This window comes from Pleurodeles waltl, chromosome 4_1 (assembly GCF_031143425.1).
Source record: "Pleurodeles waltl isolate 20211129_DDA chromosome 4_1, aPleWal1.hap1.20221129, whole genome shotgun sequence".
In the NCBI taxonomy this organism is placed as follows: domain Eukaryota; kingdom Metazoa; phylum Chordata; class Amphibia; order Caudata; family Salamandridae; genus Pleurodeles; species Pleurodeles waltl.
In genome coordinates, this window is record NC_090442.1 from 351,260,593 (window position 1) to 351,285,463 (window position 24,871).

The following is a 24,871-nucleotide window of genomic DNA, read 5'->3' on the forward strand; positions in this document are numbered from 1 at the left end:
CAATCAGTGCTGCAGGCCCACTAGTAGCATTTGATTTACAGACCCTAGGCACCTCTAGTGCACTGTACTAGGGACTCACTAATAAATCAAATTTGCCAAACATGGATAAGCCAATTACTTAAACATTTTGTATAGGAGCACTTGCACTTTAGCACTGGTTAGCAGTGATAAAGTGCCCAGAGTAACAAAAACAGCAAAATCAGAGTCCAGCACACATCAACAACCTGGGAAACCGAGGCATAAAGTTAAGGGAGACCACGCCAAGGATGAAAAGTCTAACATATATGTTTATGTATATATATATATATATATATCTAGGGAGAGAGAGAGTGAGAGAGAGAAAGAGAGTTATGCATTTTTCTGGAGACAGCTTTGCTAGCACTCAACACACATTGTCAATCTAGAAATAGAGATATCACCACTCAAATATTTCATATAGCTAAAGTGAGGTTCATAGGAACACTGCTTGTATTATTACATTCTTTCTTTTATCATTTGAGAACCACTGCTCTGTTTACTTAGAAGTATACAAAGTTTGTACATTTCACTTTTAACACAATCTGCAAACCTTGCTCACACCTCTCTACAATTTACTATGTACCTCTCAGAAGCTTTGTTAACGCATGTACACCTCCCCAAACAACTGTTCTCTCTTTAAACATATTGAACAAGACTTTTACTGACACTTCACAACACATGTTATTATATATATCACTAAATACCTGAACTTGGAATTATTTCTTAAATGCAAATGACCACACCAGGCTTTTTCACCTTCACACAAATTCAGTTCTGCTGACCACAAGCCAAAGAGACTTCCTTCTCCTCCAAAGCACCAAAGACGAACTGAGCTATCTTTGGTTCTGTACCTAATCTCATCAAAGCATTTTTTCAACTATAAATAAAAATGGTAACTATTTGTTGAACCTTGGCTTTATTTACTTCTCCTCATGAGTCTCTTGAAGGGTCATAAAACACCTTGTGGATGGCCCAGTAATTGTCCATGTGAGTCTTGTGAGATGCTCATGAGATCATAAAATGTATTTAAAATAAGAATTAATCCATTCCTCACAGTAGTTATTGCTTACACACTTTCTCTCAAAAGCAAGCACCACACTATCCATTCCTACTAATAGATTGTACTGTGAACTCATCTTTTACTTTTTCATATTCATGATCCTATGAGACTGTTGTGAGTATGGAAGCACCCAAACACCTGCCTTCAGTTGTGTATTTCTCCATGTCCGGCAAGAGCATTGCAAGCTCAAACATTCATTGTATTTCTCATAGACAACAGGTCTGTGTCCTTCAGTGTGGATACAGTATTGAAACACATACGCCTCTGCACTGTCACCTTTCTCTACCACCCTCCTTTTTCCACAATCTCATGCAACTTTCACAAGATTGTAATGTTTTTTTGTCACATAATGTACACTCTCCTTCATTACAGTACTTACAACTTTTACTTCCTTCTCCTAGGATTTTAGGAAAACGTGACCACTCTAGTCCCAGATTTCTACAGTATGGCAGTAGTATATAGTAGGGAGTGAGGTGAGACTGGACTCTTCCAAAACTCCACACCACAGGATAACTACCCTACTTAGTAGGTTGGAATAGGGACTGGCCATTTCAATAAGTTCCCTTCCCAAGACAAGAAGGATGTTCAATAAAATGTGAGGAAGGAAATATCTCTTGGATGAAGAGTGTGTGTATTAGGGTGTATGAAGAAAATTGCCTTTACATTGAGTCCACTCTCAAATCACAGTAAGGTGTGGGCAGGTACTGGCCTCCCTGCTGAGACCTCTCCCTGAGATGATGAGTGCATGTAGTAGGGTGTCAGAAATGCCACCCTTAGATCTCTCTGTTCGATGATGAGTATGATAAGTATGCATAGTTGTGTGTTGTATCGACTGCCATCTCTGCTGAGACAAAGCTGTTGAATGACAGATGTGCAAATATGGTGCAGAAAGAAATTAAGCACTATACAGAAAAGTTTTACTTGGATGACAAGCATGTAGACTAAGGTATAGCTAGACTGTCGAACCTACACAGACATCTCCCCAGAGTAACATATGTGCAAAATACACTGTGGGTAGAGACTGCTCTCTTTGCTCATTCCTCTCTATATGATAATAAACGCCATTGGTAGAGTATACCAAAATAGAGTATCCCCTCTGTAGACAACTGTGTCTTGGAAAACCATTGTGCATATTTAAATGTAAGGCCACACTCACCTATCTGTGAGGCATCTCCTTATGGGGTCAGGTATGTGTTGCATGGTGTACACAGAGACAGATTGTTATGATGAAACCTTTCTCCAGAGTGACAACCATATATAGTGAGACAGCATTGCATAGTATACTATGTGGATGCATTATCCTCTGTGTCAAAACCTCTCTCTTGTATAAAAATCTTAATTCTTCAGTGGGAAGAAGCACTAATCTCTCTACAGTACCTTATACATACATATACATCAAGCAGCACAGTTACAGTTCTTGTAGATGGAACTGCCCCTTTAAGTCAACATTGCAAAACTGTAAAAATAAAATCTTTAAAAGCTATTAAGGGAAGAAATCAGAAGTTAATTTAAACTTTTTATTACAAAAACACAAATTAACAACATTACAAACAACAACTATGTTAACAACCTACAGCAACAACTATAGGAATAACAAAACAGACTTAACAAATCTATAAAAAAAAATTCCTCAGTCTGGCATCAACACCTCCTTCCCTTGTTCTTCATTTGCCTACTGGATTTAGATGTACTGAGATCTTTTTGTCCCTTTGTTTCAGCCACTGTAGCCTGTCAAACAGTATCTGCTTTAATAGTCTTTTTCTGGCAGGCTTGGTGGCAAAAGAGTCACTTAAAACAAACATTTTTTTGCTAAAACAAGTTCAGCTAGGAAATTAGAAACAACCAACGTGTTACACCATAATAGGCAGATACACCTGCTTACGCAGAGAAAAACACTCTTTTTTTATAAACAAAGAACTTTTTTGCTGTTTAATTAAAACAGGGAGAGCTACACAGAGCAAGCTTTTTGAAGGGTACAGATGTTGCCATATGCTGTAACAACATTGTCAGTTGTGTATTTACTTTGTTTTCCAGGCATTCCACACAGTTACTGTTCCCGCTTTCTTCCAAGGTGAACCGTGTTTGTTTTTCTCCTACATATATTTTGTTAAGTGATACCTCTCTTTTTCAAATCTTATCTTTTCCATTTTCTACCTGAAAAAAAGACAAGAAAAGAAAACAATTGTAAAGGTACATACTGATCAATAATTAAGTGATCCATCACTATATACTCCAAGGTTTTGTTTTACATCTTTCACCCACAATCACATAGTTATAGTACTAGTATCATCATTTTCCTTTCTCTTGAATAATTCAACGCCCTCCACCAGTGCATTTTTCACAATTAAATTATAACATGCCATCAAACTTAGTTCAATAACATTTTATAAAGTAACACATTCCTATAGACACACCTTCCCTAACAGTGAGCCCATTATTTTACTCTGGAAATAGTAATATATCCACTCGAACTTCTCATACTATATGTGTATAGTAAGGTTCATAGAAACACTAGGCGTATTAACAGATTGCAGATTCTTCTTTAATAATTTCAGAAACACTGTATCTTTTACTTATGAATATTCAGTGTTTTTATCACAATGTCCAAAACTTGGTGATATCTTTCTACATTCTAAATTCTACCTCTCAAAACCTATATTAACAAACATCACTCATTAAACCTTTTCATGCAATACATTTACCAACAGTAGTGCACTTACTGACACTTCTCAACAAGGTTCATAAACTGAACCTTGAGCAGTTTCAAATATGCAGTCTGTCTCATTTCCAAAATTCAGTCACCTCTGTTCAGCACAACTCCAACAGGCTTCCTTCTCCTACAAATACCCAAGAACAATATGAGCTATTTCTGGTTGTGCACCCAATCACATCACAGAATTTTTCAACCATGCAATAAGAATGGTAACTACTGGTTGAGCCTTGGCCCTTTTGTATTTTCTTTTTACTTTTTCCTATACTATCTTGCAAGACTCTCGCAAGATTAAAACACTTCATGACAGGCCAGTCATTTTTCATGCAGGTCTTGCAAGAGGCTTACAGTATCATAAAACACCTTGTGGTAGGGTGAGTAATTTCCCCTTGAGTCTTTCAAGCCTCACACGAGATTGCACATGTCCATACAGCAAGCTTCACTTCGTGAAGCTTGTGAGCTACTTTTGCAAGAGATTTGCGGAATTGCAACAAAACTGTAGGGAAATAGTGGTATGTGGGATGGAGTACCACTCCACTGAGACCTATCTCTTACATGACAGGTGTATGTTGTAGTATGTATGGAGGGACTGACCTCTCCACTGAGACCCCCTCTCTTGGATGACGGGTGTGAGGAGAGACTGTCCTCTTCACTCACACCTCTCTCTTACATGACAGGTGTGCATAGTAGGGTATCTGCATGGACTGCTCTCTTTCCACACGTCTTTCTCAGATAACAAGAGTGCATAGTGAGGTATGTACATGGACTGCCCTCTGCTTCCAGACCTCTTTCAGTTCACAAGCTTCCGTAGTAGGGTATATGGAGAAATTCTGCATCTCCAGTAAGTCATCTCTCTCAGATGACAGGTGTACGTATTAAGGTGTGTACAGGAACTGACCTGTTCTGTCAGGCCTCAGATGATGGCTATGCATAGTAGGGTATCTACATGGACTACACTCTCCTTCCATAACTCTCTCACAGATGATTGTCGTGCATAGTACCCTGTGGAAAGAGAGATTGGCCTCTTCAGTGAGTGAGTAGGGTGTATACATGGACTAGCCCCGTCTGTCAGACCTCCATCTGAGATGATGGCTGCGCCTTAGTAGGAAGAGTACATGGACTAGTCCCTTCAGTCAGACCTCTGTTTCAGATGATGGCTGTGCACAGTTAGGTGTGTACATTTCGTAGCCTCCCCTTTCCACCCGTCTGTCACATGACAGGTGTGCAATGTAGGATTTGTGGAGATAAACTGGCCTCTCCCCAGAGACCCCTCTCTTGGATTACATTTGTGCACAGTATGCTTTATCCAGGGAATGTCCTCCTTGCTCATACCCCTCTCTCTGACAATGGGTGCAAATAGCAGGGCGTGGGAAGAGACTATAACCTACCCACAACTCTTACATATCAGATGGGTGTGAATAGTACACAATTTCCAGTTATACTCCTTCCTACAATAGCAAGTGTGCATACCACAGTGTATTCAAAGATCACCTACTCCTTACTACTGTTCACGGTCCCGTGAGAGACTCGTGAGATTGTACCTTTTTTGGAAAATAGAAATTAACCCTTTACTTATCACAGTACTCATCTCTTGCACACTTCCTCACAAAAACAATGACCACAATATGCATTCCTGCTAATGGAGTATATTCAGAACTCATTTACCTCTTTTTACTATTCACGATCCTGCGAGATCTTGAAAATCATTTAAAAACAATATACATTTATTTGTTCACAGTAGTTATCTCTTAGACACCTCCTCTCTAAATCTAGGGAGCCAGCATGCCTTTCTACTGTCCCCTTATGTAGATTTTTTTTTAATTCATTTCCACAACACTTCAAATTTATTACAGTAAAAAGTAATTCCGCCTTTTCATTTCTAACATTCAAACAGCCAGCCAGTCAGAGCCCTGGCGAGAACTGTGGGACCCTCTCTCTCGTGCAAGAGTGTGAAGGCTCATGGGGAAAACTGGCCTCTCGGTCAGTCACAGGCCCCCATTATTTAACTTTACTTTTGCAGGTGGGTCGCAGGGCTATTGTGAGCCCAACAGTACAACTATGGTTGAGGGTAAGCTGAGTTTAACTGGGGGTTGTTGTGGTGTTTTGTGCTGCAAGACAACCTGGGGGTGGTCTGCCCACATGACCAGAGTAAACCTTTGGCATGTGAGTAGTCCTGGGTTGTTGAAGATAATATTTTAGTTGTATCTTGCAATGTGTGTAGGTGTTGGTATTAGCTGCTGTAGATTGAGCATGCATAGGCCAATGGGGATCATTCCAGGGTAGGCTATATTAGGTTTGTCAATCCATATGTTCAGGTCATTAAAGATACATTGGTTTGAATAATGTCTAAGATGGTTTGAGACTGTGTTTAGAAAGGTGTCTGCAAATCTTAAATTCCTAGGTGGTAGTCTGTAAAGAAGGACAAAGTTCCATGAAAAGGTTGAGGTAGGCTTTTATATAAGTAAGGCCTCACAGCCTTGTAAGGAAACATCCTCTGCTTTGGTGAAAGTTTTTTTTTTTTTTCCTATTCATGTGTCAAGCTTTGAAATGTTTTTCATATTTCACGTGTCAAGGGTATTCTAAAACACATTTTGAAGTTGGTTCTTTGCTCGAGAGGGATATGGCTTGTTTGGACTCCCATCTATCAAAAGGTTGGGTATGAAAGCTATGAGGAAAAACCATGCTGAATAGGATTATTAAATACAAATTAATTATTTCCAGTACTATCCATTATTACATGGTTGCTGCTCAAATTAATAAAATATGGGGCAATTTTTAAATGAAAGAAGTATATAAATTGTTATTCTTATTTAACATATTAGATTGCATAATGCAAAGTTAATTACAATAACTAACAAACTATAGATACATTGTAAATGTAATTTAATCCTGGATAACATATATACAGATATTAAAATAGTCATTAAATACAATTAAACAATGTAATGAATATAATCTTTGCTAAATGTACTTACTAAAAGGAGTAATATGTATCTAATTGGTTTCTCTTTAAAAGGTTAATGCATCCGGCACTTTCATTTTAATTTGTGTTTACAACCATCAGCTCATGTCCTACCATAAAACTATTTGCTACCTACTTGTCATATTATAACAAATGATAGCTTGTCTCGGCTTTTAAGTCTCATGTCAGAAAGAACTGCTCCTGCAGCCTAATTGTGCAGTATAAAACTGCAAATTCATACTGACAAAATAAAGCTCTTGCCATGCCTGTAACCTTTGTAATACTGATAGGTTACCACTAAAGTAGCCCCTAAATACCCATAGGTTGGGATGCATGGTATTTAAAAAGGAGGGCATACATTATTTGTTTTACATGATAGCAGTGAAAAATCTCCAAAATTATTTTTCACAGTAGCATGGTTGGCTCTCCCATAGATGAGAATAGCTAGACCCATGGTTCAAGGACTCATATTAATAGGAATTTAAAATCCAATCTGATGGTCAAGTTGGATTTTAAATTACCATTTTGAAAATGCCACTTTTAAAATGTTAGCATTTTCATACCTAAAGCCTCTAGTAGTCTTTTCAGAGTAATCCCCCAACTGTCACCTGGCAGTGTGAATGACTCCCAGTAAAGGGAACAAAAGGTCCTTGTCTGGGAGGAGTGGTAACCTAGTCCTGACAAGATTGGCTGGACCATATGCCTACCAACTGCACACACTTCAAAGGGATATCCTCATCACAGACAGATGCAACTCAATTAGGCCTTCCGCTGACCAAGTAACTGGAGTGGCATCAATCACAGTAGAGGGTAAAAACCTGGTCCAAAACTGGTTTACTGGGGAAGTTCATCATTTCCCTAACCACACCTGAGGGTTGTACCCAGAGCTCTGTCCAGTGGAAGAAAGATTCTGTCTTGTTGGAATTTTCAGAACAGGGCACTGTGGGATTGTTTAGGGCTACTGTGTGATTGTTTAGGGCCAAACCCCCTTGATATGATATCAAAGTGGATAGGATTGCCCCTGGGAACTTTTTCCCTATTGGACAGAAAGCTTCCCCAACCACAAGCTAGTGCCAGGCATAAATGTGGCACTGCTGTGCACATTTTTCAGAACACCTCCAGAATTGTGGAAGACAGAAGAAGGCCTATATCTGCTGGTGAACATACTGAGAGAGCCTTTAATGGACCGGCCTGCTCCCACATCTACCCGAAGCTCAGAAGTAGACTCCAAGCTTCATTTGGCTGGCCTCTTAAGCTGCAGGGACCCAAAAGCAGCAACATGCCCACCTGCCTAAAGAGCGTAACTGCCCACTTCCTACTGGACCTATTCTGTACCATGCAGGTGGCTTGCCCTGGAGTGAGTCCTGACCCCCAAGTGTCCTCAGAGCCTTTGGATACGTGTGAGAATGTACTCCTGCCTACTCCTAAAATATGGAACTTAAAATTATTTTTAAGGATTTTAGCCAAAAGAACCAGAGGCTACCACTGGGCTGCAGCTGAGCCGTAGCTACCAACGTTGAACAGCTTGTTGGACTCAACTTGCTGATTTAACCCGCTGAAAGGATCCTGACTTCCAAAAAAAATTCCAAACATGTGTGTGTTGTCTAATTGGTGAAACGAAACAGTGTAACTGGAAATTTGGGATGTAGTAACGAGTTAGCCTGTTTAAGTGTGACACCTCCATTGGAAACACACAATACCCAGTTAGCATGCATGGACTCTCTCACTGGTAATCCAATAATAATATGTTTCACTAAGTCACTCAGCATTCACTCAGTGTCCCCTGAAGGGAGGAGGTGGTATTTTCCAAACTTTAGAGCAACTACCAATCAGATTCTAAGAAATTAAATGAAAACATACAAGGAAAAAAACTCTTCTAGTGGAACATCAGGATGTTCCCATCAAACGATTAAGTGCTAGAAAAGACCCCATGATGTACGTGGAATGGTACAGACAAATTAATGCCCTAAACACATTCAACAGTCTATCCCTAAGATAAAGATACACCAAGATGAAAAACATTCAGACTCGGTATGAAGCTCAATCTCTTAAATTCATTACCAATGACATATTTTGCTGGACTAATGCAAAATACATTTTAGAACAAAAAAATAAAGTAGCAGGTTACAAAAACCAATCAGAGCTGCCAAGATTAAACAAAAATCACTATCACAGAACTGTGGAAAAGTGGAGCACCTTTCCTATTTTCCTTTTTCAACTGGTTATGGAAAACAAATTTAGGTGACCCTTCCGTCTGGAAGACTTTGATGGCACCACATTGGCTCTGCACCTATCTGCTTCCCTATGTGTAACGTCTGTTTAGATTGGGCTCCTATCTTTGTGAATCATGTGTGCATCTGTATGACTCATACAGCAAAGACCTGGGCCCTTTTTTTAAAACTCACCATAACATTGTCTTGTGGGACGTGAACTTCATTACTGGGAACACTGGCTATCAGATTGCATCAAAGCACTTTGATTAAATAGCCAACCCATACCCAGTTTTAGTGAAGTGTTCTTAAAAACACTTGAGCAGTGATGGAGCACAATGAATTACCTACCACAGTAAAGGTTAAATTAATAGATGCATTCTGAGAAACTACTATGATCCTATTTGGGACAAGGGATCCAGGGAGTGTAATTGGCCTCAGAATAATAACTCCATAAATAATATTTATCAGACTAATAGATAAACTAGTATTAGTTAGTTTGACAAAGATCCTTATTATATGGATCAATGGTACAAAAATCAATTGAACAGAGATCTAGGCTATATTGGCACTAGATGATCTGGAACTCTTGAAGGTAAGGCTTGCTGTGCTTTACTAACCTCTCAGTCTAATCTAACATGTTCTGCAAGTGGCTGGGCCATACAGAATTTGAGTATACCACCAATATTATACCAATGACACTTATATGACTCTTGTCTGACTTGGCAGTTTCTGCAGTGTCATCTCCAGACTTTTTGCCTTCAACCTCTGGTTTTCTCTACCCGCTTTTGTTGACTTTTAGGACTTTTCACACTTTACCACTGTTAACCAATGCTCAAAAGCTTGAGTTCCTTTTCTTGAACACACTAGAAGTGACTTACATCCAAATGTCACATTGAATTTACTTATACGTTCCTAGTAAAGTGGTAGTACATGTATCTAGGGCCTGACAATTAGTGCCCTCTTTAATGGTAAAGTCGGCTTTTAAATCACAATTCTGAAAATGCCACTTTTAGAATGTTGACATTTTGTGTCAGATGACTATATGTAGTTGGCAGTTGGTCCTTGTGTATTGCTCCCGAACAGTGAGGCAAAGGAGCATAGATGTTAGCAGGATACACAATCTCTGACATGATGAGAGAAAGGGGCTGCCACCTACCACACTTGCAAATCACAAAGGCTCTGCCTGAGCACACTCACAAAGGGTTTGACAGTGGTCTTTTTTGACCCCAGACAATCTTAGGCCAGAGCAGGGAAGTAGGGAATTCACCCCAGGGTTTTGCTCCATACTTAATCAGTTATTTAGTTTTGGGAAAACTACCTTGACTTGGAAAGTTGCGCAGATCATACTATTCCAAACGGCGGCCAATTTGGCACCTACTGATCTCACCAACTATTGACCTATTTCACTGCTTCATTTATTGGGAAAGCTGTTGGAAGGTCAAATGAACAAGCAACTTATGGACTCTTTAGAAGTTAATAAGCTTCTGGACCTGTCACAATCTGGGTTCCAACTTTTTCACAGCAGTGAGATTGCCTTAGTTGTTGTCACAGGTCACATAAGATTCTACTTTTATGCCAAAATTCTATAATTGCTTGTGCTTTTGGATCTGTCCATAGCATTTAACACTATCTCATACCAGACTGCTTCAAAGGTTGAGAGGGATTGGAATCCATGATACAGCATTACAGTAGTTCGAGGATTTTCTCTCCAGCATAACACAAACCATCACTTCAGGTTCTTGTAAATTCCGAACCATGTTGCTGGACAAAGGAGTGCCCCAGGGCCCTTGTCTTAACCCCATGCTGTTTAATATCTGTGTCCCCCCTTTGCAAAGATTGTTAAATCGTTTGGATTTGAATTACTATCTTACGCTGATGATACACAGCTAACAATCTCCTTCAATAATGATCTGATTAAAGCCAAAGAGCTCTTCTCTGCTGAATTGAGAGCTATAGCTGCATAGGTGACTGTAAATTATCTCCAGTTGAATGCTAGTCAAATGGAAATCATGCTCCATTTTACTAGCCCTGGGCTTCTGATGGTGGCCTCCTGAACTAGGTACAGCTCCTACCCCTAAACAGGTTGTCAATAACTTAGGAATTCACCTGGACCAATCCCTTACAATGAAAGAAGAGGTTCTTAGTACTATTGGAATTTGTTTCCATATGATGAGGCTGTTGAGAAGAGTTTTCCACTCCTTCTACTCTCAGTGCCAAGAACTCCGGTTCAAGCCCTGATCCTAAGCCGATTGGAATATGAAAATGCCCTATTGGTTTCTGCAAATGAGACACTATTATCTAAATTACAGTTTGTTCGAAATACTGCTGCACGTGTCATTTGCAGTCTTCCTGCGGGGACTGCATCTTCTCCTCTTTTACACACCCTTCAGTGGCTGCCTATCCGGAAGAGGATTATTTTTAAAATCTGTTAACTGACAGGAATGGGCCCAGCTATCTCAATTCAAAGTTCATTCACTAATGCCCAGTTAGATCTTTACGCTCCAGCGATAAAGCTTTGCTTATTGTTTCTCGGATTAGGTCTCGATCGGGGGCAGGTCCTTTTCTTACCTAGCACTACCGCTCCATATGCATCTGTGCACCAATCACATCAATATAGAATATTGCTCACAACTGTATTTAATTCTGCACTCTTTTTTGTCTGTGGTCTGTATGGCAAAATAGCGCAGACATACCAGACATACCCCTCCCAAGGTGATTCATGCGCAATAAGAATTAAATTAACATAGCAGGATCACCAGAGTGACTTCAAAGGCTAGTTGGCTCCCTCCTGATCAGAGCCCTAGGGATGTAAAAGGCTCCATTCACCTTGAACCCTGCACCAGAACTCGGTCTGCTATGGGTCCTATCCCCCAAGTGGTGCTAACCCAGCCATGGACCCTTGCAAGTAGGCCTGAAGGTGATCAGCCCAGCTGTCACCTTGTAAGCAGAACTGACACAGCTCAACAAGTGCTTTGGAACTGATGCAGTGTGAAGCATCCCTGTCACTGAATCTTGCATAAGTCTGCAGTCATTGCTCCCAGATGCATCCTTAAAGCAGGCTTTTGCATCTCAAGCCTGTCGTCAACAGAATCCTAAAAGATGACCCAGGGCTGCACATCGTGCACATCTTCTTCAGAACCACTGGTGTATGATGCATCTTCTCAGGACTTTGCATCGCAAGTCCCTCATTAATGGCATCCTTGATGATAATGCATGTCCCCGCATCGCTTCCTCGCAGCTCCACCACTGTGTGACGCAACTTTGATGCAGGATCTCTCAAGGATCTGCAAGCCAGGATTTAAGGTACTTTGTTCAGTGGGTCTAACTGGGTACCTGTGTCTGACGTGTGCTCTGTTGCGCTCGGCTTTAACTTTGTCTTTTTTCCCTATCAGATTCTACCAGATAACCACAGCTAGCTTAAACGTTTGAAATTGCATATCTTTAGTTTAACTGGTTGGATTTTTGTAGTATTGATCTCAAATAATGTATTACATTTTACTCTCTTTTTCTAAATTGGCGTGGGATTTTTCCTGAGTTGTGTTTTCAATTTATTACTATTTGAAGTGCTGCATACTTCACACATTGCCTGTAAATTAAGCCTGACTACTTTTGTTCCAAGCTACCAGAAGATTAAGATCCGGTTAACTTGGGGTTTGCTTGTGTTTCACCCTGACAGAGATTGTGGTTTCTTCTAGAGTAGGGTTTCACCCCCTTCAACCAGTGATCCAATTTCCAACAACTCTGTAACTGATGAGCAAAGAAAAATGTGTGAAAGTATATGTGTAATGAAGATATACATACAAAATTGTTCCTCATCATATAGGTTAAAATGTCTCTTTTTATGCATCTTACTCCATGATGCACTAAAGCAGTTTGTTGTTTTATCTTATGTCAGCATTCATCCAAGGGGCTTGTTTTTGAGGGCACTGTGCACCTTCTAAGGCAATGCCTGTTGAATTCTTATATTCCAGTACCTTAGAGAGCACTGAGCATCCTTGTCACTGACTTAAATTATTGACCGACCTCGATTTTACAATTTAAATGCACGCTGTTCATGGACCTAGGAAAGATCTGTAAATGTGGAGCAGTATGACTGCTTCTCATGTCAAAAGCTTGTGAAAAATATGAATGAGTTCTCCAACCCTGCACTGGACTGCCTTAAAGTCCCATTTTGTTTTTTTAATATTTTGCCCCAAATTACGGTAGCTTGGCTGTCCATTACAGAAGCATTTAGAAAATTGTACTCTTTAATCCTGTAAGCCTATGATGGCCATTTTAGTAATTTACAAGGTTAGGAATAACATCCTGTCTAAGAACCCTGGAAATAGATATGCAGTGGTATACTATGCCCCTCAAATGGGCCTTTAAAGAATGGACCAAAGTATTTGAAGTGTTTCTGTGTAGTATTACAGGGAGTGTTGGCAATACATTCCTAGTGTGCAACATGGGTTATAGGACTAATTGCTCTTCCTCTGCATGCACAGCGCTTTTGGAAATTTACCAAACAGTCTGTGCTTGCGCTGTGTGGCACATAACTACGCTGCAGTGCGCATGCAGCTGGCTCCGCTCTGCTGGTGGGGCTAGCAGAGTTTTTGGGCAAACTCTGTGCTCCAAGCAGAGCACAGAGTACCAAAAACTCTTAGCTCCACCAGCAGAGAGCAGTTCGCCGCCCACTGCTACCCCCTGTTGACCAGTGTTAAAGTGCATGTGCTTCTCCCCTAAACATGGTAACATTGGTGTGTACACAATTGGCATATTTATTTTACTTGTAGTCCCTTATAAAGTGGTATATATACACCCTGAGCCTGTATAGTAAATGCTACTAGTGGGCCTGCAGCACTTATTCTGACACCCATTTAAGTAGCTCTTTAACATATCTCAGACCTGCCATTACAGACCCTGTGTGTGCAGTTTTGCTGCCACTTTGACTTGGCAAAATCACATTGGCAAGCCTTAATTATTATTATTTTTTTACACGTCACCCCTAAATTAGGCCCGTGGTATCGCATAGGGCAAGTTGCTATGTAAACAAAAGGTAGGACATGAACTTTTAGGTTTTACATGTACCTTTGCTGAAAAACACCCAAAGTCGTTTCTCACTGCTGTGAGACCTACTCCTCTTATAGGCCAGCATTGGTAAGTCCTTAACACATTTTTAATCTGTTATTCCTTATCAGGAAGGAATAGTTGCATCATGTTTCATACCATTGGAATGGTAACGATCAATCCTCTTTACTGGTAAAGTTGGAATTAATGTTACTCTTTCAGGAATGCCACTGTTAGAAAGTGGGCATTCCTCTGCTTATACTGTTCTGTGCCTTGCAGCCTGTCTCCAGTACACATCTGTAGTGTGTGACAGCTACACTTTGTGCTTTCCCTTAGACCGCAACAAGCATATAAAGGGTGACAGAGAACTCATCTGCATTTATCTGCATTCTACAATATCTCTGTGTGCAGGCAGAGGGATCGGGAGCTGACACTTATAACTAAATAGGTAGTACCTGTCCCACACAAAGGGCTCATTACCCCCTGCTGGTAGTCTGGAGCCAGGGCTAGGAAGGACCACTGTGCACTTCAAAGACGCTTCTTTGAAGTCACATCCAAGTCAAAGGCACATTTCATTTGGATATAAGAACTGGGTTTCTGACCCTACCAAATTAATACTCTACTGGAGCTGTGAAGAACTCTGCCACTCTGCTGTCTAAGATTGACTGCTTTCTGCTTTGATGAGTTAGCCTGCTGATCGCTGCCTTGCTGAAGCTACGGAAAGAACCCCTCACATCTGAACCCAGAGTGACCCCAAGGGCTTATTGGTGCAAGAAAACCAATGCATTGATGATGTTGCACCCATTGGAACCAGCACACTTCCATTCAGTACAGGCTGAGAAATTGGGCTGTTTATTGACTTGGGTGTGAGCCCTGATCTAGGAACAGCCACAATCAGGGTGAACCACAGAAAATTACTAAATTAACCTGTGCTTAACCCTTGGTAGCTTGGCACAAAAAGCAGTCAGGCTTAATTTAGAGGCAGTATGTAGAGTATCGATACAACACAAGTACATCTTGTTTAATTAAACAATATGGCCGGGAGAGCAGTTACGGAACCGGAGTTTGAGGACTGGCTCTCAGTGTACATCAGTTCAGATTGGTGTTTTTTCATTTCTCCAACTACCATAAATTAATTAAAAACATTCCTTTGTTGGTTAAGAATGATAACAGTTGTCATGGAGTCATTAAAAAAGTTCTGATCACAAATGCAAGTGGGCCTCAACCTTGCATGGTGACAATGTGGGCCACTGAGTACATTTCCAGCTGTCCGGCCTGAGGACTGTGTGGTCGCTACGTGTGTTTTGTTCTGATTGGCTAAGTGTTTGTATTTGTGGCATCTACCTTTATGGTATTTTTGGGAATGGATGCACACCTATGGCCATGTATGTTTTATTCAGGCCAATCTCCTAGGACCATTGTGGTGTTGCTGCACCTATCTGCGGGGTTTGATCTAAGTTTCCAGTTTGAGTATTTGTCTGCTGGCTACATGTCGCCTCATCTGCGACCTGTAAGTCAGTAACCTCAGGCCAATGTCTCAGACCCTGCCTGACCACCTGCCTATGTGCTGGGATGATGGAGAGTTTTACAGGGGAATCTAATAATGGTGATGCAACTTTGTTTATTTAGTGTATTGTTGTGTGCATTGACATCAGTTACTCCAATATTAACATTCCCCTTTCTAGATGAATTTTCAACTTCTCCATCAAACCCATATATCATGACAGTCACATTGTTGGGAGCTTATTGTCCCACTTCCCTTGCTATTTACATTCTGCCCAATTCGAGGAATGCATTTTTATAGCAGGAAACCCCCACATGCAGGAAATCACATACAAACAGTAATACGATGAACACGAGCAACAATGACGTTCACAGGCCAGTCAGACACTGGGGGAGCCAGGAGAACAAGTTTGTGAACCACTTCTGCCAGGGGCACTTCCCTCTTAACGTATGTCTTTTTGCAGTCAGTGCAATGCTTGGATGGCAAGAGTCAGAGTCCCATTGCCCATGTCACTGCCAGGTATGAATGTACAGCAAGATGCTTCTTACTTACTCCACCCTCCATTCCATTGCATTCATGTTGCATCACCATGAGGTGGATGGCTCTCAGTTCTTCATTGATTGCATTAAGGCTGAGCTCAGTGCTCTTCATCATTTTAAGCATTTCCCACCTGATTATTTGTAACCAGCGGGCGTTAGCTTTTTTCTGCAAGGTGAAGGGCGTAGACCCTCCTGCTGATACTTGTACGTCAGTGAAAGGTCTGAATTCCTCTGGAATGTCCTTGTACTGAGCCCAGCCAAAATCAGCAGCAGCTCTTTTCTCTTGCACCTGATGCAACAGAGTTGTCGTCTTCCTTATCAGATGCTGGTACAGTTCTGACAGATCTTCTACCGGGATGACCAGGGTTGGGGTGTGTATGGTAATGAGGGAGCAGAGACCACGCTATCCAGGGATGAGATGAGTGTATACAAACTCGCTGCATTGCCAGTAAGTGTCCATCGTCATGGAGATGCCCCACTGCATGTCTGTAATGTGCAGTATTGTGCCACAGTTTTCTTCGCACCCAGTGGAATTGTTCCTTTGCCTCTGAAACATAAGGAATACACAGTGAGTTTCTGTACAGTTAGGGGTTGCCTTTTCCATTCTATCCACGTGTGCCTATCTATATCAGTGTCCCAGATCTCCAGACACTGCATATCTATGCTGTTATTCAGCCCTCTCTTATGAGACCCATTTCCTCTCATTTCATAGAGGTAAATGGCTCTGCACTGAATCTCCATGTCTGGGGTTCACTAATTGTTAACAAAGACAGCCTCCGATATGCTAAGTGCCATCTTGGGACCACAGATGGAAGCGGAGCGGATGTGTTTGTGCACTGGTTAGGTGGTTTTGCTACCTCCCAGAATCTCTTTTCTGGAAAATCCTGGGGCCAAAGAGTATCCTCCCCTATAGTGCCCTTGCTACACATCCTATCTAGCTCAGTTTGGATAGCGGTAGGCTTGGTGAGAAGGTATAGTTCTGTGGGATTGATTTTGTGGTGGGTCAGATTTACTACAACCCTATGAAGCTCTACACTATTAGGTTGTATTTAGCCCTAATCCTACATCGGTATAGATGGAGAAGGCATTTTGCTTTTTCAGGGTTTGCCTCTTGGAATAAGTAAAGACTATTTGCACCAACTGCATGTGATATCAGCGAAGACACATAATATGACCTGGCGGATGTTTTGTCAGCCAGTAACCACAGACCTAGGTCTCAGTGCCTGCCTGACCACATACCTATGTGCCAGGATTGATGGAGAGTTCACGACAGGGGACTCTTATAATGGTGATGCGACTTTGTCAACGACCCAAACAGTAATAAAGTGAAAACACAACACAAGAAAAATCACACACCAATTTAGAAAGATATGGAAAATATTAATAAAGTATGTGACACCAAAACTATCTAAAATCCAATTAGTAGAACCAGAGTTAGGAATTTTTAAAGTTTAAGGTTCAAAATATCAAGTCTTCACATTTGGAAAATGGCCACCACAACCACGGGTCCAGGCATGGATGGAGACCTCCTGGGGGTTCAAGACTTATGATCTCATTACGAGGCTGGCAGTCCAAGGATCGCCATCCTTGCGTTGAGGGTCGGACCGCCGCAACTGTGGCAGTCTGACCATCACATTACAACCCTGGTGTGTGGACCCACAAGGTTACCGCCTCTCTGCTGGGAATGTGCTTCCTGATGGGTCAGCGGCGGCCCGAGGTGTACTCAGCCACGGCGGCACTGATCTCTGTGCCACCTGGCTGATTACAACCCCTCTTTCTGCCAGCCTTTCCTTGGTGGTCACCCTGCCTTGGAAAGGCTGGCGGAAAGCCAGTGTTGGGGGCCACAAGGAGCCCCCCCTGCCCAGCAAAATCGGACTGCCCCCTCCTTCTCAGCACAATCGGAATACGCAGAGTCTGCTTTGCTGGGGTGCTTTGATATTGGCCTCGGCTCTATTAAGAGAGCCGAGGCCAATACTGTAGCACTGTTCCTGCCGGGTAGCCTGCCGGGAACATTGTAATATGGTCGGGGACGCCACCACCATGGTAGTGATATCCTCCCTGTGGGTTTGGGGGTCGGCTTGTCTAACCACCAAACTCATAATGAGGCCCTTACTCAGCCTGGGGCCAGGTGTGGGTTGAGGGTAGTAGGAAGCTGTCCCTGTGGCTCTCAACAGGAGGCCAGCAAAATTTCTCAAGTCCTGGGTGCAGGGTGAAGATGCAGGGCTCAACAGCCCGGCTGGCCTCTGAAGGTTCAAGGCAGGCTCCAGGCATCAAAGTAGTCCTTCCAGGTACACCAGAGTGCACAGCAGAGGAAATAAAAAAAAATCCCCCCCTGGAAAACAACACCTGTACTTTTCTCACATAACTACACTGAAACACCTCACACATGTTTCACAAGTGTACCATAAATAGTTACAAAACCAGTGCTGCAAGAATACAAGAGAATATATACCAAAATGTTGTGTATTAGAATATAAGCAATTTATTGTCTGATCTGATTACATATATAAAGGGTATCAAAACCATTGAAAATTGTTTCTGGTTCTTAGACAGTACGTACAATTTGTAAAATATCCAACCCCTCCCCCCCACAATAAGGCACAAAGTAAAAAAAATAAAAACATCATAACAAATAACACATAAAGGGTGAAAATACTGAAAAGACCATCAGGTACATCAGTGTAATAGTACTGATCTTCTGTTTCGTTATACCAGATACAAGATGTAATTCATAATGAACATTCAATCGTATACAGAAACCACATCAGACTCAGATTAAAAATGGCATTGATGTGTTTCAGTGGTTATCCTGGTATTTTACCACCTTCCTCAAGATGAAAACAGCATAAACCTTCCCACACTAAAATCCAAATATTGAATACCACTATGTCCCATTTCAAAGGGATTTATTCAACTTTGCCCCATTGGGATTTGAGTTCCATACACGTCTGATTAGTATAATGGAAAAGTGTTTCCCTCCTTCAAACACCATGTGTTTCACACATCCTTTCTTTTGAACTGTCTCAACTTGGAATATAAACAGATCACTTCTCTGTTTTTTCAGATTAAACGGTGGGATTAATAGTCTCCCTATTTCTGAATGGATGTTGAAATTTTCTCACAGTAGTGTGTTTGATGGACACAGTCATGAATTCCATCCAGGTAATGGCAGTCCCAGAAGGGCATTCCCTGAATGTCTTTCCACAGATAGAAAGCATGGATTCGTTGGTGAGGTGTTTCAGTGTGGTTATGTGCCAAAAGTAGAGGTACGATGCTCTGCCCCCTTGGTGTGTGGAGCCCTCTCTCTTAATTGTGATTAGAGTAAAAAGGTCACTGCAGCAGGTAGTCCTCTTAGAGTCCTTCTGTATGTCCAGTAGTGAACTCAAGAGTTGGTCTGAGATCCCTATTTTAATACCTTGGTGGCCTGCTCCTATAAGGTGGCAGAAGTTTCCAGAAAGGTTCTTTGAAGTTCCACGAGTTTCCTGCCTCCTCTGCCTTGGCTTACAGCTCGCTGCACTGAAAATACAGTATTGTTAAGCTTATTGCATGGTGGCAGAGTACAGCCTATTCAGGTGCTATTGGGGCTGTGCTTGGCTTTGACCACCCCATCAACTCAGTTAATGGCCAATTCAGGCTCTGCTAAACCCACTATTGTGTGACTGGGAGGAATTCACAGAGCCCTGTCAGTTACACCCATTCATGTGACCTAAGAAAGGATGCAGGGGTAGAGGGCTAAGGACAGGCATACGCCAACTTTCTAAAAGTGGTATATTCAAATGTATTGATACATCTGACTTTATCATTAAAGAGCGTTTATCAATACAAGTTCTCAAATACCAAACATGACATATCTACCACCTCACTTTTAGGAATTACATCTTATTAAATCTAATAAGTAATCCTCAAAGTTATCCTATGGGAGGGGTAGGCCTCACAGTAGTAAAAAATGCATATGGGAGTTTTTCACTACTAAAACATGTGGAACTAAAAGGTACATGTCCTACCTTTTAGTTACACAGCACCCTTATGGGCTACCTGGGGCCTACACTAGGGGTCACTTATTTGTAATAAAAGGGGAGTTTAAAGCTTGACAAGGGGTCAAGACAGTGGGACACTACCTTCAAGCTGCAACGGCATGCCTGGGACCTGTTTTAAAGTGCTACTTAAGTGGGTGGCATAATTGCAGCAGGCCCACTGGTAGCATTTAATTTATAGGCCTTAGCTATATGGCATACCACTGTACAAGGGACTTAGATTTAAATTAAATATTCCAATCAGATATATGCCAATCAAATCATGGTTTAGTGCGAGAGCACAAGCACTGTAGCACTGGTTAGCAGTTGTAAAGTGCACAGAGTTCTAAGGCATACAAGCAAAAATCCTGCAAAAAGGAGGAGTAGGATGGCAAAAAGTATGGGGGTGACTCTGTAGAGAGGGACATTTCCAAACCTGAGGCATCACCGCTGCAGCCCTAGCTGCGGACACTGTGACTGGCACATTTTCGACTTTGCGTACCTTGTCACCTATGCATTTCTTCATGCCAAAAGTATTGTCTCTAGCCCAGTGGTTTCACAATGAAGCATTACTTCAGTGCTCATCACAGCCTGATCTTCAACACATCCTTGAGACTGCACAACTTGGAACCAATGCATCCCCTACATCTTAGATCAATAGCGACACATCTCCTCTACTCCACACGTTTAGTCCTCGATGACCACACTTCTTCCATCCAAGGTACTTTTTCAACAGGCCCTGCTTGGGTCCTGTAGCTGGCCTGCCCTCCATCGTGGTCAATCTGAACTTTGCAATTAACCTAGTCTAGCGCAGCCTCAAGTAACCTTTTAGGGCTGTTGACTTCTAAGCACTACTTTTTGGTTTATTCTTTAAAAATACATAACTGACTTCTACTTATTGAATCTACTTTGGTCTTGTTTTACTCATAAAATATAACCTATTTTTCTAACCTCATGTGAAGCACTTTTTGTGATGTTTTCATTGTGTTACTGTGTGTATGTGTTGCACAAAAACTTTACACATTGCCTCTTTAGATAAGCCTGACTGCTCTGTGCCAATCTACCAGAGGGTGAGCACAGGTTATCTCTGTGTGTATCTCACTTACCCTGACTAGAGTGGTGGTAACTGCTTGTACAGGGTGCATACTCTGACAATCGGAAACCCCATTTCTAACAGGCTACACCTCGCGGTCACTTCAAAAGCCCTTTTTTGTGCACTGCTGATGTGCACCACTGTTTGATGAATCCCAACAGAGTGCTGGAGATAGCACATAATTTATGTGACCACGAATGCAACCAGAAATTATGTTCTGGAGTGAGGTTTAACACTAATCTAACTGGGTGCAGAGTGCAGTATCCCTATTAGATTATTTATTGGAATATATTACAAAGCTGTGTGGCTATATTTTGTTTTATTTCTATCTCAATTATAAAGTAGTTAATGACTCTGATGAAATGCCTGCCTCGCATGCTCATATATTGTGTGTGTTAGTGGTAATCTTAATTGTGATAGTGTGTCCAAGATCTGTGATTGATTTCATGTCCTTTTGTCACTTTGGCATCTTTCCCTGTGGTTATGAATGTGGAGTATATACCTTATCAAATCTGTTTTTGCTAGTGTAAACCAACCCCCTTGCCACCCCCAAACCCCTTTCCAAGCTTACTACAGTCCTACATTCTGGAGCTGTATTCCAGACATTACTGCTGAAGCATAATGGCCTAATAAAATCTGTATTATATTTACAATATTTAAAATGGGACAGCTGATACATAAATACCACAAAGGCTTTATATTTCGAAATGAGGTCATCATGTGCACACTTTATTGTATTTTTGATGTTTCTTGCTTTCAGGTTTATTCAAATGCCTAAGTTTTCTGTATTTTCTGCATCACCTAAACAATAAAATATTAATATTCCTTAACTATTTCTAGAATTCGAGGTGACCATCCTTGTTCTAATCCAAATTACAACTCTGGAAAAATATGGAGTAGTGCAACCACAGTGGCAGATCGGCTTTTATGTAACACAAGCTTTAGATTGCAAGTGCACGTAGACGGTTTGCACCAGCCGCTAATGCTAACGCCAAAGGGTAAGTGTTTATCGTACTAAACTGACCTTACACCAGAAGCCTAACTGCATTATTCTAACCTTGTACTCTAGGTATAGTTGACATTGGCACAGGACTCATGAGTTCTGGTGGTGCTGCAGCGCCCACAGTAATAATACTGGACTTCAGAAGATTAATAAGCAATGAAGATGCCTTTCATGTTTGTGTTTATCTTGTCACATTTTCTGCACGTTCAAAGACCACGATCAGATGTTAGGCTTTGCCTTCAGACAAATTGCTGTTTATTCAGAAACTGGAGTGCACTTTTATTTCTCCGACTGCAAAGTAAAAAGATTTTGTAAAAGTGATCCAGGCGACTATCCAGCTGGGTTTTAGGAAACAAAATGAAAGGCTGTAGCGAGGCAGTTGTTTTCTAACCAACTACATTTAATAATTAACTGTGTACATATTTCAAACTATAACAGCAATAAGGAAAGCAGAAATGAAGCACTTTTATGTAATTCGGAAGTGTGATGGAAACAAAGATCTTAACAGGGTCAAAATCAACACAATTTACTTGGTGATGCACAAATTCTAAATAGTCTCTGAAACCTGATTTCCAACCCTTATCATTTGTGTGCAGTATAGGTTTATCAGTAAAGGTGTATGCATATTCAGATGTAGCAGTCATTTCAATGGAAAATGTGCTGCCTGGGAATTACAGTGTGCTACCTTACCAGTGCTCTAAAATTCTACATACCACACTATTGGACCTGTCAAGCTTAGGGTGATCTTTCCCTCACCTTTTTCTTTACCTAAATCTTTTCCGGCCTCATTTTTGCTGGCCTGGCTGAGCACTTTACAAGTGCCAACCAGTGCTAACATGCGTGTGCGCTCGCCTCTAAACATGGTAATCTTGGCTTGTACCCGATTGGCATATTTAATTTACCAATAAGTCCCTTGTACTATATCTACCCAGTGCCTGCAAATCAAATGCTACTAGTGGGCCTGCAGCACCGATTGTGCTACGCACATATGTAGCCCTTTAAACATGTCTCTGGCCTGCCATTGGAGAGCCTGTGTGTGAAGTGTAACTTGCCATTTCAACCTGGCAAAATAAACCTTCTGCCAGGTGCATACATTCCTTTTTTTCATATAGGTCACCCAACGGTAGGCTCTGGGCAGCACAGAAGGCAGGGAGCCACATAATTAAAACGTAGGCATTTACGTTTAGGTTTTACATGTCCTGGTAGTGGAAAGCTCTTTAATTCATTTTTTACTACTGCAAAGCCTATCTCTCCCCTAGGGTAACATTGGAGTTACCTTATTACATCTTATATGTGTAATTTCCAAATGGGAAAAGATAAGCAATTCATGTTTTGTATCTTTGAAATTGTGATGAAAAACCCTATTTTATGGTAAAGTTAGGTTTTTATCACAATTGTGAACATGCCACTTTTAGAAAGGTGACATTTTTCTGCCCTTAGCCTTTTTATGCCTACAGCCTGGCCAGGGTCACATGACTGGTGTAGCTGACAGTTACATTTCATGAATTTCTCCTAAACAGTCACACACTAGAGGGTTAGGTGTGCCTGGATGGGACATCTGCTGGCAGGATGAGGGTTGAAGCTGGGCACAGATCTACTAACACCTGAACAGTCTCTGTCCTGTTCCCACACAAAGGGCCGAATCCTGTGTTGTTACTCCAGCCAGCTGGGAGCCAGGACATGGTGGGTAGTAAATTCAATGCACTTCAAAGCCACAGCCTAGCATCTTCTCCCACATTCCAGAACTAGGGCTCCAGTGTATAACAGGTGGACCTCAGACACCACCTGCCAAGAAGGACTGCTGTGCTGCTGAAGGACTGCCACTTTGCTGGACTGGACTCCTGCTTGGCTGTGCTGACCTGCTGCCCACCTGCCTAGTTGAGAAGGACTGGTCCTGCATCTTTTGAAAACAGAACCCTGAGTGTCTCTAAGGGCTGATTGGTTGGCCTCCTGATCTCAAGCCTTAGGGACATAACAGGATTCCAACAAACTTGCATGTGCACCTGGACTCTGCCATCTGTGAGTGCACCCTGCCAAGTGGAGTCTCCCCTTCCTGGACCCTTAGAAGATGGCCAAGGTGCTTTGCCAGCCTCTGTGGATCCAGCAGAATCAATGTGTCATCCCTACTGTGCAGCACATGTTCCATGTAGACTCGCTGCACCTCCACTGCTGCATGAATTGGACCAGTTGCAAAGACTGTATTGCCACTGCAGCTTGTAATCCCTTTGGAACCGCCATTACATGATACATTCTTGGCTCAGGCCCATCCACCTCTCGTTGACAGCAACCTCAAAAATGATGCCCAACTCCACATTGCAGCCTCACAGCTCTGAAACCAACGCGTTGCTCAGACTGTGTGCTGCATTCCCAGAGCCAGACTTAATATCGTAAGCCCCACCAACAGGAGCACAGGTTAATTTGGGGTTTGATTGTGCCTTACCCTGACAAGGATTGTGATTGCTGCTGGAACTGGGCTCACGTCCCAGTCAACCAAAAACCTTATTTCTTACACACAAACTTACCGCTCGCCAACTGGATTGGCATGGCACATTTACTACACTTTATTATGACGCTTGAATTTTTCACAATTCCTGTGACTCCAGTGGCATAAGACTAATGGCTAATTATTAATATTCATAATAATATTAATTAACTAAGGACATAGAGGAGATGGACAAAGTTGACTGGAAGGTTACTATAGTAAGAAAAT

At 41.7% G+C, this 24,871-nt stretch overlaps 1 protein-coding gene across 2 annotated transcripts in view; it reads left to right on the plus strand.

The window, feature by feature from the left end:
• PIK3C2G (phosphatidylinositol-4-phosphate 3-kinase catalytic subunit type 2 gamma) overlaps positions 1-24,871 on the plus strand; it is a 2,001,768-nt gene that overhangs the window by 150,051 nt on the left and 1,826,846 nt on the right. For both annotated transcript variants that reach the window (XM_069228485.1, XM_069228486.1), the window contains exon 4: positions 21,999-22,156. In XM_069228485.1, coding sequence (XP_069084586.1) covers positions 21,999-22,156 — 158 coding nt within the window. The remainder of the gene's footprint in view (positions 1-21,998; positions 22,157-24,871) is intronic.